Source organism: Henningerozyma blattae, chromosome 3, assembly GCF_000315915.1.
Source record: "Henningerozyma blattae CBS 6284 chromosome 3, complete genome".
Taxonomy (NCBI): domain Eukaryota; kingdom Fungi; phylum Ascomycota; class Saccharomycetes; order Saccharomycetales; family Saccharomycetaceae; genus Henningerozyma; species Henningerozyma blattae.
This window is the reverse complement of record NC_020187.1, coordinates 604,641-618,715: the sequence shown is the minus strand read 5'-3', so window position 1 is coordinate 618,715 and position 14,075 is coordinate 604,641. Positions and strand designations below refer to the sequence as shown.

The following is a 14,075-nucleotide window of genomic DNA, read 5'->3' as shown; positions in this document are numbered from 1 at the left end:
TCTTGATGAAATTTTCCACGATGATATTACCCGGGCTAGACGGGTAACTTTTTTTAAATATTGAAGCGACACAAATCTTTTACAGTTTTCTTAGAAGAGATGAATAGTTTAGGAGTAGTATATATAATTAGAGCTATTAAGATTGAAAGATTACACATTATAAGGCGCAATATTTACAATTATGACTTGCAGTTTTTCTAGTTGTATGTGGGTATTTTTTAGAGATATAATAAAATTTTAAATACACATTGTTTCCTAATAATCATATATTTATTTTTGACAAGTATACTGAATATTGAGACGTATTAAGGCAATAGCTTTTTATTTCTATAATTACATAATAATTATAATATTGTGATTTGATATTGTAGGACAATTTCTGAACTGTTCCGGAATGCTTCGTCAATATATTTTAGTATCACGTGAGTCAAGAGTTTTTTATTGATTTTATTGCGGAGTAAACAAGGGGAGAGGAAACTTTTTAGATCTTAATAAGAAACTAACCATGGTAAAATATTGGCAAATCTTATACATGTATATTCAGAGTTATACATAAACTAATATTTAATCAATCATCTATGTTCTAGTAAGTGTGGATGATATCAGATATTTTAGCAAACGGTACAGAGAGTACTTGCTATTTTAATAGCACTTGACTTTCCAATGTTGAAGGAAATGGCTAGCAGAATTTTACCGGAATAAAATAAGAAATAAATGACAAAAATAAATAAAAATATCTCATGCAAATGGTAGCAAAATTGAAAAATAAAAGTTTTTATTCTAGCATGTAACAATTTTTTGCTTTGCTAATTCCAGTAGTATATATTTTTGGCTGCTAGTTTAATACCAGAGCCTATGTAAGTTAAATATTATTATTATTATTACGTTCCGATTTGTTTTACCTTAACCCTCTAGTTTATTCTTTTAGCTTTATATTCTTAAATAGAATTTATGTTCATGATTCACTTAATTGTTAATCTACATGTTCATTCCGTTATCACGTGATCCTGATTTATACACGGGACTAAAATAGCTCACACTATGTGGCATAGCAAAAAAAGCTCGCACTCAGGATCGAACTAAGGACCAACAGATTTGCAATCTGCTGCGCTACCACTGCGCCATACGAGCTTTGTTGACGTTTTGCTGTAAAACTGTCAAAGTGCCGTCACCTTTCACGTAATACTTACAAGAAATCAGTACAAGAGAAGCCTCTAGAGAGGACAGATCAGCTGACCACAGCTGAAAAACAACTATTCAGCAGGCGTGGAACATCAATTGTAACCACTGAATCTGCTGGAATATGATTATATCATTTTCTATTAAGTGGTAAAATACTTTTTATCATGTGACTTATTGTTTAAAATGTGTTTTTTCTTTTTATATCGAAAACCTCTATTTAAGAAATATATTCATTTTAATTATATTATTTACTATATATGTCTAAATAAGGTAATCGTCTTTACATCTTAAACACTGTATAACAATGTCTAACTCTCTTGAATCCCAGTAATATACTATTATATACTATATAGAGAAGGACCAAGGGGAGATACAATAATCTTGTGTAATACAACCTGTACTACTGATCTCACTACCATCCGAACTCTGAAACACCATCCTTGTCCTGTCAGTCTCGTATTACAACAATGTTATAACATAGAACCAAGAATTAACTTCTTGGACCCAACGCCACTAACGCAATTCCAAAGGACAACTATTTATGCACACTAATTGAGCCTTATCAATATCCAAGATCATCAGTATAATTATAAACAATACTACAATATTACTGGGATTCAAGAGAGTTAGACATTGTTATACCGTGTATATTTTCTTAGCAATTGGATTAAACAACAAAGGATATTGATGAACTTTTTTGTAAAAAACTTCTGAAAGCATATATTATATATAATCTATCCCACATTTAGAATTATTTAATATACATCATTAAGCTATGCGGATTACGGTATTAAAACAAAAAAATACTTACAGACTAAAAATATATAGTCTGATTAAAATTAAATTCTTGAAACTTATTACATCAGTAGAAAAAAGCTAATTCAAAATTAAAGAAGAATATTTTTGGAAACTTTTTTTTTTATTCTTAGGTTTAATGGTGAATCCTTATTCCACAGGCCTCAATTAGTTCTTATCCAATTACAACCAATCATGGCTCCAGAAAATTAACTTTGATATCATTTATGAGATCAACAAAATATAAATGAGAAACAAATTTACAGCTTGTAACAAATTACCTGTTAAGTTAGAAATTTCACTAAGGATAACGAACTCGTAAAAAAAACTTGTTTTAGTAGACCAAAGACACAATAGGGATTAAACGCAAAAAATGCATAAAGGAAAAGGGATAAAAATAGTCTCAAGATATAATTAGAATGCTTTTATTTTAGGATACATTTTCCTTCAACCATGGTACATTTGATCAAACTTTGAATCTCAGTTATATTTAAATTCTGATTTAATTATTTTCAATATTCTTCATGCACTTAAAATTAGAGTCTAAATATTAGAAACAGTGCTCTGGAGAACTTGAAATAATTGGAATATTCTGAAAGCAGAATGTGATGAATATTCAATACTTTATGCTCGACCATCCATTAATGTCTAAATTAAAGTGATAGTTACTTATAGAGCAGTAATGATTATGTGTTAATTTCAACAAAAACTCAGATCTTGTAATATTATTGATAAAACATAGATATAGATATATAGATTATACAATATACCTATATATATTGTACAGCAATTGCTAAAACACACCTTGATAGGTAAACAACTGTTCTTGAAATATCGAACTTCATGTTGATGCATAGGATTTTAAAAGATATTTATTTTGTGTATTAGTGTAATGCTACGATTAATTATGAAATAGAATTATAATGCTTGATACTTTCTAAATCTCAGAATCAATCATGCTTTTTCGTCTTTTCATCAATTTGTAGCTTAGTAGTATCCTCTGTGAATGCTACAATTACGTAACCAATTAAAACAATATTAGCAGCAGCAGCAGCGATACCACCACTAACAATTGTATTATCTGTCATTTGTTGAACTAAAAAGAAAGTGATTAATGGAAATGCAACCATTGCAATTGTGAAGAACATCAATTTACGGATAACAGAAACTGGAATATCTGTAGCCATTATTTATTTTATTTAAGTCGGTATTTCTTTCTGTCAATAATTCAAAGCCTTGTCAAAAATAACAGATAATAAAATTATCAGTTTTTGTTGCAATTATATTCACAGAATATCTCATCGGAATATAAAGTTGACTTCATTATATTATAGCTACTGCTCTTATATATTTTTCAATATTCATATTTCAATTCGTAAGGTTTTAACAAGCGCGTCAAAATGGAAAATACTAGAATTGTATATGAAACAAGAGTAATTGTAAAAAGGAAGTATATCACTGATCAATAGGTTCAAGTATATTTCAGCTTCTTGAATATACACTATAAAAATTCTTTATGATTTATAGATTTTCGAATATACATAGTTTTTAATTGGTTGAATTGCCATACTTTTTTATGGATTTGTAATGAGAAGAGTTTGTCACGTGAATTTCCGGCATTAGAATATTTTGTTTATTGCATAGTTAAAACTTTCCAATAATATATAATACACTCGATATTTAGTACAATGTAATATATTAATTGTGAGATACTAATGCTAAGTTTCTAAGTAATCAAAACTCCATCTGCAGCTAATTTTAATTGCCAAGATTCATTGAACTTAAAGTAAAACGTTCATCTTTTTTTTCTTTTTTTAATCACAAAGTCAGAATGGTACAACAGTTAAGCCTTTATGGAACATTGCCAGATGATTCATATGATTTATTCATTTCAACAATGACAATGATGTCTGGTTCCCCTCCCGTACTTTTTGCTAATTTAGCAAATATATGGAAACCAAATCCAGATTATGAATTGGAAAAAATGAATTCCAAAAACCAATTAGTAGAACCAAATCGAATGAAATTATCCAAAGAAATTCCCTTAGAGTCATTTATTCACCAAAAAACGGAAAGTAATGATATTAAAAACTATAAATTTGATTACAAAACTTTAAGAGATTTACAAGAGGCCGAACAGTTACAAATTGATTTAGCTTCCTTACAAAATTCAAAAAGATTTATTGATAATAAAGATACTAAACAAGTCATCAATATAGATGACAAGAAAGATAATGATAATGCAGATATTGTTATGACTGATGCAATTGATTCTGAAATAATTGATATTGAGAAAAATGATGAGGAAGAAAATAACGATCCAGCAGCACCAACTTTAAATATACAAGATGATAATGCTGACGTACTAATGACCGATTTGAATCCAATAGTCAAAATTGAAGAAACTAATAATACGTCAGAACTGGATGAAAAGAAAAACACTTCGCTATCAATGAAATACCCTAAAAATAAATCATCTTGTTCATGGTCTTTAAGCGTGTCTGACATTCCTGTTGCAGGGAATTCTCGTAAAGTGTCTATGCAATCAATTGACGAGTCTGTAATTCTAGGAACATCAGGTAACAACAGCCATCTTCCAATATTTTTAAGAGAGCTAGGCTATGTACCAGATTATAGTTTTGTCACAATCGGGGTTCATTTTTTTATGAAGTATGAATTAATAATAGATGTTCATAAAATTTGGAATTTAAAAGAAGATAATTCCACTAGTCAAACCACAAAGGGCATGTATCTCATAAAAGCTTTTGTTAATGTAACTAGAAGTACTGATATTGATCGTATTAACCATGCTGAAAAGGCTTTACTAGCTTTACAAAGAGAGCTACAGGGGTATGTAGAATTATTTGTACCAGATAGAAAATCAATGGATTCAAGAGTGCATGATAATACAGACCGTACTCAATCTGCTACCACCTAATAATATATATTTTTAAAGGGTGATATTAGAAGCAGAAATGCATAATAGCAATCGCATACAGGAATTTGATTTTTCAGATATTTTATATAGGAATCTAATTTAGTTAAATCCTTTATGATGTAACTGAATATGCATCTAGAGAAAACTATTAAGTGTGACTCTTAAATATTCCTAACCTCAATGTAGTGCTATCTATAAATTATATTTTAACCGCATTTGTATTATTAAACAAGTCCATGGTTAGTATTCCGTTGGTCTTATTTTTTTTTTTTATTCATTTCATCATCTTATTTTTTTCAGATTCAAACACGCCTCAAATATTTTTTTCCCTGAATTAACTGCTAGCAAACCTAACTTAGGGAAAATACTAACTCTAAAAATGAAGACATTCATTGTTTTATAATAGCATATTTTATAGCGGTTGAAAATACTCCCTTGGATTATTATCTTAATATGATACGAACTTCAACTAAATTAATATGTTTAAGATATAAAAGATTTTATTCAAGCAATACAAAGATTGGTACTAAATTTAACGATATAGGTGAGATCAAATCTCTCATATCCCAAGATGAAAGGCCCCTCGCAGAATACTTAAAGGAAAATACATCCACACAACCAAACCAACAAATATCTGATGACCTAATTAATAAACTTCTAAGATTATCAGGATTACCCTACAGTGAAAATGTCGATAAAACTGCCATTCAAGAGAAATTACAGGAACAATTAAAGTTTATAGGACAAATTAAAGAATATAATCTAAACGATTCAAACCCTAATGAACAATTTGCACGGCTATTGCCAAGAAAGACTAAGGAATTGACTTATGAAGATATTATGAATAAGATCAAGAACCAAAAACAAGATCCATCACTTGGCGAAACACAAAACTCTTGGGTTCCAACTGAATTTGCCGAAAAGAAAGTTGATAACTTTTACATTACTGAAAAAAACTATGAAAAGTAAAATCTAGGTTTTTTTTTTTCAATTACATGCTAGCATATTATGCCCTTGTACTGTTTTATCTATTGTAAATAAATTCCTGCCATGTTTTTCGTGTGAAACAGACACGAGGACTATATCTGCTTCGATGAATTCGTTAAATGTATATCGTATATATAGTATCTATAAAAAAGTCATAAAAAATAATTACAAATAAAATGATTGTCTATGAAAATGGATTAATAGTATTACAATTTTCCTTGGTGGATTTTTTACTTTCTTTCTTGTGTGGTATAAATTTGTTACCAATAATGTTACCAGTGTGATGGAGCACCACTTTAAAGACGTCCTTTTTAATAGCATTAAAAAATTCTTCTCTTGACCATATTTTATTCGTATATTCTAGACGTGGTACTTTAACAATTAAACTGTTAACATTTGTTAAAACGCTATGTGCACCTTTGTAAGATATGGACATTATCATATTTTTGATAACTAAAGAACGTAAGTTATAGTAGGTTCCAGATCTCAACACCATTTCGTTTATATTGTCTTCTGCCTTTTTAAATATAGGGCCAATTCTGCTCCTTTCTCTTTCCATTGAACTGCCCCTGGAAGGAATGCTCATCATTTCAAGAGACGCAAGAGCTTGGGTTGTATGATGAGGATTTGTTTTCGAATTTGAATCTCCATTTGTTAAACCTTGCAAAGCCTGATAAGATGTACTACTTGACCTTCTTAATGAGAAATCACTCGTTGACGATCTTGGGGAAGTTGGAGATTTTGGCTTTGCTCCCGGTAAATTAGATTCATTATCAGCCTTTGGGAATAAATAATTCAATAGCTTATCACTGGTCAAATAATCCATTTTAAAAATAACTGGCTGACAGTTAACTATCATCTCTTCAATGTCAGTGATACCACCAACAGAAGCACCCAATAGCCAAAATAATTCTATCATTGGCTCGTCTTTCTTATAAAGACTATTATTCTCAAATGGTGCCAATAATTCCAAAAATATTGTATTCTCTTGCTGGTTTAAACAACTTAAGGATTGAATATTGACAACATTACTATTCGCTCCATCTGGCATTTCAGAACGAATGTATGTAAATAATCCAAGATGGATTGTCAAAAAGGGCTTCTTATTTTCATCAAATAATTCCCATCTGATCTTATTTGCGCTAACTTGCCAATTAACTTTCTTTTGTATATCACTTTCATTTTTACCCAATTTATCATAATTTTGTTTAATAGCATTCATTAAAACTGATAGCTCTACTAATGTAGCCTGGATACTGCTTAAAATATCATGCTGACATCTTGCAAAGAGCTCTGGGTCATGTGATTTCAAAAAAGCTCTCGTATATAATAAATCTTGTACCTTTCGTTGTAAGCTTGTGACAACGGACACATCTAACTTCTCCAAATTATTTCTTACTTCATCAGCCAATAATACTTTGGCTAATTTGGCTACCTTTTCATCAAAAGTGGAATTAAAAGAAAGAAGTCCGCCAATGATATTATAAACTGCGGTGTACTGCTGTGATGTTGAAGTGATAGCCAAGCTTGGGAAAGCAATTCTAAATTTCGAATCTGTTGAAAGATTACCGATATCATTAGCACTGAAATATAATGCATTCGGAGCTGTAAATGTGACATACATAGATCTTCTTTTTAAAAAAACCTGATCTAGCAAAAGAGCACCATCAAAACAAACTTCTAATGGAACCCAAGGTGGCCAAATCTGTGATTTATCTGAAACACCATACCCATTAGACTTGAATTTAATCATGTCAGAACCTTTTAGTTCAGACTTCGTAACAGTAAATAGTTGGATATCCTTCAGGGTAGAACAGTACCTCGTCTCGACGATAGTGTTGACATCAGTTACAATACGTTTTCCTGATCTACCGACAATTTCCTGAATATCAATTAATTCTACTTCAATATCTCTTGCAACTAAAATCAATGCGATATTTGGTTCATCTTCCGAAGTAATTTGAATTTGGGGTGAAATTAACTGAAATAAACAGCTATCCACAGCTATAAAATTTTCATTTGCAACCTCTCTCACAAGCTGTTCAAAATGATGAATAAATTCTGAATTTGTGGATTGATCTTCTTCTGTTACAAAGCCAAACTCACTAATCGAAGTTTTCATATTGAATAATGATGTGTTTAGTAGTGTTTGTAAGATTCGAACAGATTTATATTTCATAAAAAATTGGGTCGATTTCTTTTCAAAAATGGCGGTAGCATAATCTTGAAGATGATCTCTAATACTTTTATTAATTCTTAGTTGAATATTGTGAAGCATAAATCGGTTATCATATGAGGACTGTGCATTCGAATGCGAGACACGCCTCATAATAGCGAAGGATTCAACAGTCTTAGCTCTTGGAACAGTCAAGCTATTTGTATCGCCTGTAAATGGAACGATATCTGAATCTGAATCACTTATTGAGTATAAATCACTAGATTGCCTAATTTTTTGAAAATCATATTCTGCAGAAATTTTTAAGTCGCTCAAAACACCTTGGAGGATTCTCCATCTATGTTTTACCTCATGTAATTGATGGTTCATCTGATTAATTTTATTTTTGCGACTCTCTATCTGAGAATTCGTTCCAGATTGTAGATGGTTTAATTCTTTTGAAAGTTTTTCGATATGATCTTCTAACTCTTTTATTCTTTTCTCAGTCAATCGTTCTTGAGTGCGCTCAGGGTGATTTTTATCGATTAAGCAACTATGTGAAGGCTCCTCTCCGAAAGGGTATTTAACATTATACCCCTCATCATTGATCTGTCTAAAATATGAAATACGCGGTGAGTATAACAGAGGTATTGCTTCCAATGATAAAGGAACAGTGGAGTCTGGTAATATTTGGTTTAGATCTACATAGTCTTCAAAATCGTACCATTCAGAATTAGGCCCTTCTAATATGTTAGACTTTCTATCAAAATTTGGTGCCGATGGTACAGAAAGATCCAACCGTTGTGCCAGAACTTTATGAAACGAAGACACGCTAAATTGAGTAAAAAGTATTCTAACATCTGCTTCTCTACAATCAACTTCACCTGTAGACATTTTAAACTTCCAGATTGGCTTAAATTTGTTCAGCTTCTCATTTGCATGGGTCACTTTAATTCTCTTTTGATGTAAATCTATTTTAAACGATTTAACCCTACCTTTTAGACCTGTGAATGATATAACATCCCCATCAGTTGAGTTATCATTTTGTGTACCAAGGTAAATATGCCTGTAAACATTTGTTACAAAAAGAGGTTCAAGATGCAACTGGTATTTAATAGTAAAAAGAGACCTACCGAACTTGGTACTGTTTTGGATTAGATCAGGGAACAATGGACCTTGTCTAATGGGACCTGAAGTATATGAATCAAACAATGCCCACCAACTTAAAAATGATGAAAAGGCATATGGTGACAAATGAAGACTATTTCGAGAGCCAGGCTGGCAAGAATAAACACCTATTGACATATGAATGAAAGAACTTCTAAATCCATGGAATGAATCATGTGCTTCCTTATTCACAACGTTATCAGGATGTATTAATTCAATATCATGGTGTGGCCTGTTAGGCATCGACCGTTTTTCTTCCCCTGCTTTATTAATATCACCTTTTTCAAATATAAACCCCATCTTCCAAGTAACTCTCCCAGCTAATTTCATTAAAATTTTATCAAACTTATTGGGAACTGTAAAATCAGGAATAGCAAGATTAAATGAATTCGATTCAATCTTTAAGAACTCTGTAGGGTCATTGGTGCCATGGACCAAAATTCTTGTACCACCAGACCATCTGAATGAAAGGCCTGCACCATCATCAGCTACTTTGTAAGGATCTCTAGATCCTTTAATATGAATATTAAATTCACTTGTTTCTGAAAACTCAAGAATCCATCGACCGTGAACCAAATTTCTAATTTTATCCCAAAAACCTAGTTTTGGAGATGGATCTAGTTGAGGTTTAGTTAAAAAATCAAACCATAGCATAACAGATTCAAAACCTGGTTGCATAGCTTTACCCCATGCAATATATGCTGCTGTAGTGGATTCAATTGTAGACTTAACGTTCATAATTGTTTTTAAAGAGTTCATTGTAGATATAATATGTGTTCCATAAATTGAGTTAGTTTTCATATATTCATTACTAACAGCAGAAGGAACAAAAGGAACATAAACTGTTCTAGTTGATAACAGACCCGGCATTCTCTCTGCAATAACAAAATCACCACCTGTATGAATCTTTGGGAATGATAAAATTGGAATTGGGTAATCCCTCAATCTTAACTCTGTTGATGTAGCAGTAACATCTAAATGAAATACAAAAATCAAAGTGTATAATCTACCCTTTGGGACTTTCTTACCATACTTGTAGATAAATTCAGGATATTGTTCCAGTGGAAAAGAAGGTGGTGATAACGTAAAATTCCAATTCTTAACTCTTAGACTTGATACCGTATTTTTATATTTCAGAGATGAAACATTATAATAATAATTCAAGCCAAATACTTGCTCTTTTTTAACATTAAATGGCATGCCAATAAACTCTAGTCTAGATTTACGGTATCTCGCAATCCATGATGTTGAAAAATGTTCATCTAATCTTTTTCTTGCTCTCTCTTCCCATGCTTTACTTTTATGCTCATTATATGGAGTCCCAACAAAAGTAGTTTGGTGATATATATCATGAATAGGGCTGGTCCGTCCCTTTTGAGCAGTTCCTTGATTAGTACCTGTAAAGATGCTATCTAATTTATGATCTTCTTTAAACAAAGATTTTTGATGATGAAACTCTTCCAGCATTTTTAGCCGTTCTCTCTGTTCCAATATTCCTACCTTATATATTAACCCTAATTCTTGCTCAAATGGATCTTCTTCCACATCAATGACAAAATTGTCTGAGTAGATATTTACATGAGGAAATAAAATAGGTTTTTCAGGAGATGGGCGTAATCTATGAAATTCAGATAAATCTGAGAATGCCAATTTTAATTGCTTAAACGACTTAAAGGATGCAATTATGCTATCTAATAACAAGTAAAATCTGAAATGATATTCAGTATGCAAACGGAACAAAGATGTTGATATATTAATATGCTTTTTTCTTGTGAGTTGCAAAATATCTAACTTAAAGTCTTCAATATTAAGAAGGATAATATTTAGTGGAATGTGTGTAACATATACAGACTTGACAGAAAATGACAAAGATGAGAAGGTTAATATTTGTTCAATATTGGAATATCTAAGATCAGAAATTGTAATCAACAAACTTTGTTCTTGTGGTAAATCAATATCAATCATAAGTTTTTCCATGTCTAGCTTTAGTGTATTTTTATTTTTCTGTAAAATTTTGGGAGTCTCAGAATTTTCTTGGTTTACATTAGTATGATATTGGGAGTTCATTAAATCTCTTTTATTGAAGTAGATCTTATTAAACACGCTTTGCATAAAATAAAATAACCAAAGAATGTTAACATCCAGTTTCATGTGAACCAATGGTAATTTGATAGAGATTTCTTGGTCTTTACTATTCTGAACAATGGTAAGATTTTCAAACTGAAGTATTGGAGTTTCTATATTAGTTATGTTTTCAATATTCTTAGGCTTAAAATCATCAATAATACGATAGAGAGCTGTATTTATTATTTCTAGACTAGTTTCATGAATCGATAAATCTCTTGATTTTCCAGTTATATAAATAATCTCTTGTACTGTTAACAAAAACCCTCTATGGACGTTTGTTAAATTTTTGCCTTGCAATTCCAAAGGATCTAATGTCTTTGATAGATAGTTAGCGATTAATAAAGAATATTTGGTATTTTTTAATCTTACTTTTAAATTGTAATCAAGGAAAATATTTTTGGATGTTGTAGGAGAATTGAGAGCATTATTGCCACTAGTAGAATGTGATTTTCTCCTCTTTATATGCGTCTTTCTTGAATTCAATAAATTTTCAGTTTTTAGATAGAGTTTAGCCAATTTTTCTAATACAACAATATCGTTTAAACTAAAGATAAAATTTCTCACAGTGGTTTTTAAGTTTAACGATTTTTCAGAAATATCTTCTATGAATGTATCCATTCTTTCTAATTCACAAATTGGAACAATTGTTGGCATATACATATAATCATCATCAACACTATTTTCTTTTGTTTGAAAAGTAGATGTTACGCCTACAATTTTAATATAATTGACCACTTTATCCTTAATAATGGTAAATTGAAATTTTTGTTTAGTTTTACATTCCTTTGGTTTTTTATATTGAAACAATGCATGAGTATCGAATATGTTCAAAGTTAAAAATAGGGTTGTAGAAAGCTGTAAAATAGAATCGAAATTTGAAAGAGAAAATTCAAATAATACATTAGGGAAATCATTTAATGTGATAGTATTTCTATGAATATGCATAGAACTAACATATTTTTCTTGGCACTGAGATTTAATACCGTTATTCTGTGAATGTTCTGAATTTAAATCAAATAATGTTAATAATTCAATTATATTTGATATTGTTAAATATAATGAAGGGTTAAGTAAGTTTGTATTAGATGTTATTTTGGTATTATTCCAATTGGCATGCTTAAACGCAAAAAAAGTAAACATATCTGTTGAGATAACAGTGATCAATAATGGAATTCTTAGGTTTGAATGATTTCCAAGTTTAATAAGGACATTGTTTAATGATAAAGTTATCTGATGGTTATTCGTTAATATATCTGGAGAAGTTGATAATAAAGTATTCGGGTCTTTGACAGATACCATATAAAACTGGAAACTGGATATTTCAATTTTAATTAAGCCTTTATATTTAATGGAAATATTTGAAAATTTAATATCAAGAATATCCATCTTTGTAAGTAAGTTAATATAGGGATATAATTTGGCTTTAATATCATTCAATATTTCAATAATCGTCGTTTCATATTGCGGTTGAAAAGTGTTTGAAATAGATCTTTTATCTTTGCTTGTATGATTTGCATTTAGTTGGGTATCATCTGTAATTGTAGTATCACTGTCATCTTCAGGTTCATTTATATGTTCATCTTCAGTTTCATCTTCATCTTCAGTCTCCTCTTCAGTTTCAGTATCTGATTCACAATCATTATCTTCAATTATATAATCTAAACCACTTACTTTTAATGAATTGGTCCATGATTGAACTAAAACTATTTTTTTGTTTTTAAATTCTGCAGAGTTTCCAATTGAGTATACTAGATGGTATTCCAAAAGAAGATTAGAAACAGACGGAAGATATATGGGCTTTTCTTTGATTTTAGTATTCTGATAATGAGATTCATTTTTAATGGGGTTAATTTTATTTAATATCAATTGGAAAACGATTGAATTTGTATTTAGCTCGCTAATAAGTTCGACAGAAACTGTTAGCAAATTGATAGTAAGAATATTATGTTTATTCAGTATAAGTTTTATATTTTTTAAATATATTAATTTTGGGATAAATTTGATTAAAATAGGATAGAATATATTAAGAAATGTTTTATTCAGATGGAATTGAAAATCTAATTGCTTTTCATTTGCAATGTCAATTAATGTAGTATTAGGGTCTGAATTTTTATTCTCTTTTGGAGGTATATTTTCATCTATCACTGTATTTGATAAATCTAGTGTAATAGCTTCAAAAATTATTGATGTAAATGAAAATTTGATTTTTTTAATCGTAATATACCAATTTTTCGATTTTGAACAGAGTGAAATATTATGTATAGAATTTAAAAAGAAATATAATATATTAAGTGAGATTTTATGTTTTTTAGCAAAAAAGATATTTGCTATAAAGTTTAATATAATTTTGATCGAAAGAATATAAAAGATTAATGATAGAACAACATATAATATTAATGACTTAGTTGACGAAATAGATAAGTACGTGGATAACCCATCCCATGATATAGTATCTAGGCTTATCATACTCATAAAGATATAAGTCGTACACTTTCCGTAGATCTTAGTTCGATATTATGGGGAAAAAATTGTGTTTGTAGTAATGGATATTCTTTAAGAAGAGTTTTTTTTAACTAAAAAAAACGCAATAGTTCTATTTGTATAAGAGATTTCGAAAATAAAAAATATGGTATCTGTTAATTCTTAACTCCATACGTCGTAAGATTATGTTTTCAGCTTTCGATATCTGCTCAAATTACGATAGGATGCAGAATGAAAATTAAT

General features: G+C 30.0%; 4 protein-coding genes and 1 non-coding gene across 5 annotated transcripts; 2 read left to right on the top strand and 3 right to left on the bottom strand.

Annotated features, from left to right (window-relative positions):
• Positions 1 to 1,059: 1,059 nt before the first annotated feature.
• Positions 1,060 to 1,131, bottom strand: TBLA0Ctrna2C. The gene has a single exon. It is a non-coding gene; the product is annotated as a tRNA-Cys (tRNA).
• A 1,796-nt stretch (positions 1,132 to 2,927) lies between these two features.
• On the bottom strand, positions 2,928 to 3,164 carry VMA21 (Vma21p; the record flags this gene model as incomplete). The annotated part of the gene is made up of 1 exon (XM_004179539.1): positions 2,928 to 3,164. One exon carries the CDS (start codon positions 3,162 to 3,164, stop codon positions 2,928 to 2,930), a length of 237 nt encoding a protein of 78 aa, XP_004179587.1.
• Positions 3,165 to 3,808: 644 nt separating this feature from the next.
• Positions 3,809 to 4,915, top strand: SRB5 (Srb5p; the record flags this gene model as incomplete). Its single annotated transcript, XM_004179538.1, has 1 exon — positions 3,809 to 4,915. The coding sequence occupies one exon, from the start codon at positions 3,809 to 3,811 to the stop codon at positions 4,913 to 4,915; it is 1,107 nt and encodes a 368-aa protein (XP_004179586.1).
• A 453-nt stretch (positions 4,916 to 5,368) lies between these two features.
• Positions 5,369 to 5,884, top strand: GTF1 (glutamyl-tRNA(Gln) amidotransferase subunit F; the record flags this gene model as incomplete). The annotated part of the gene is made up of 1 exon (XM_004179537.1): positions 5,369 to 5,884. One exon carries the CDS (start codon positions 5,369 to 5,371, stop codon positions 5,882 to 5,884), a length of 516 nt encoding a protein of 171 aa, XP_004179585.1.
• A 202-nt stretch (positions 5,885 to 6,086) lies between these two features.
• Positions 6,087 to 13,823, bottom strand: HOB2 (Hob2p; the record flags this gene model as incomplete). The annotated part of the gene is made up of 1 exon (XM_004179536.1): positions 6,087 to 13,823. One exon carries the CDS (start codon positions 13,821 to 13,823, stop codon positions 6,087 to 6,089), a length of 7,737 nt encoding a protein of 2,578 aa, XP_004179584.1.
• Positions 13,824 to 14,075: the final 252 nt, after the last annotated feature.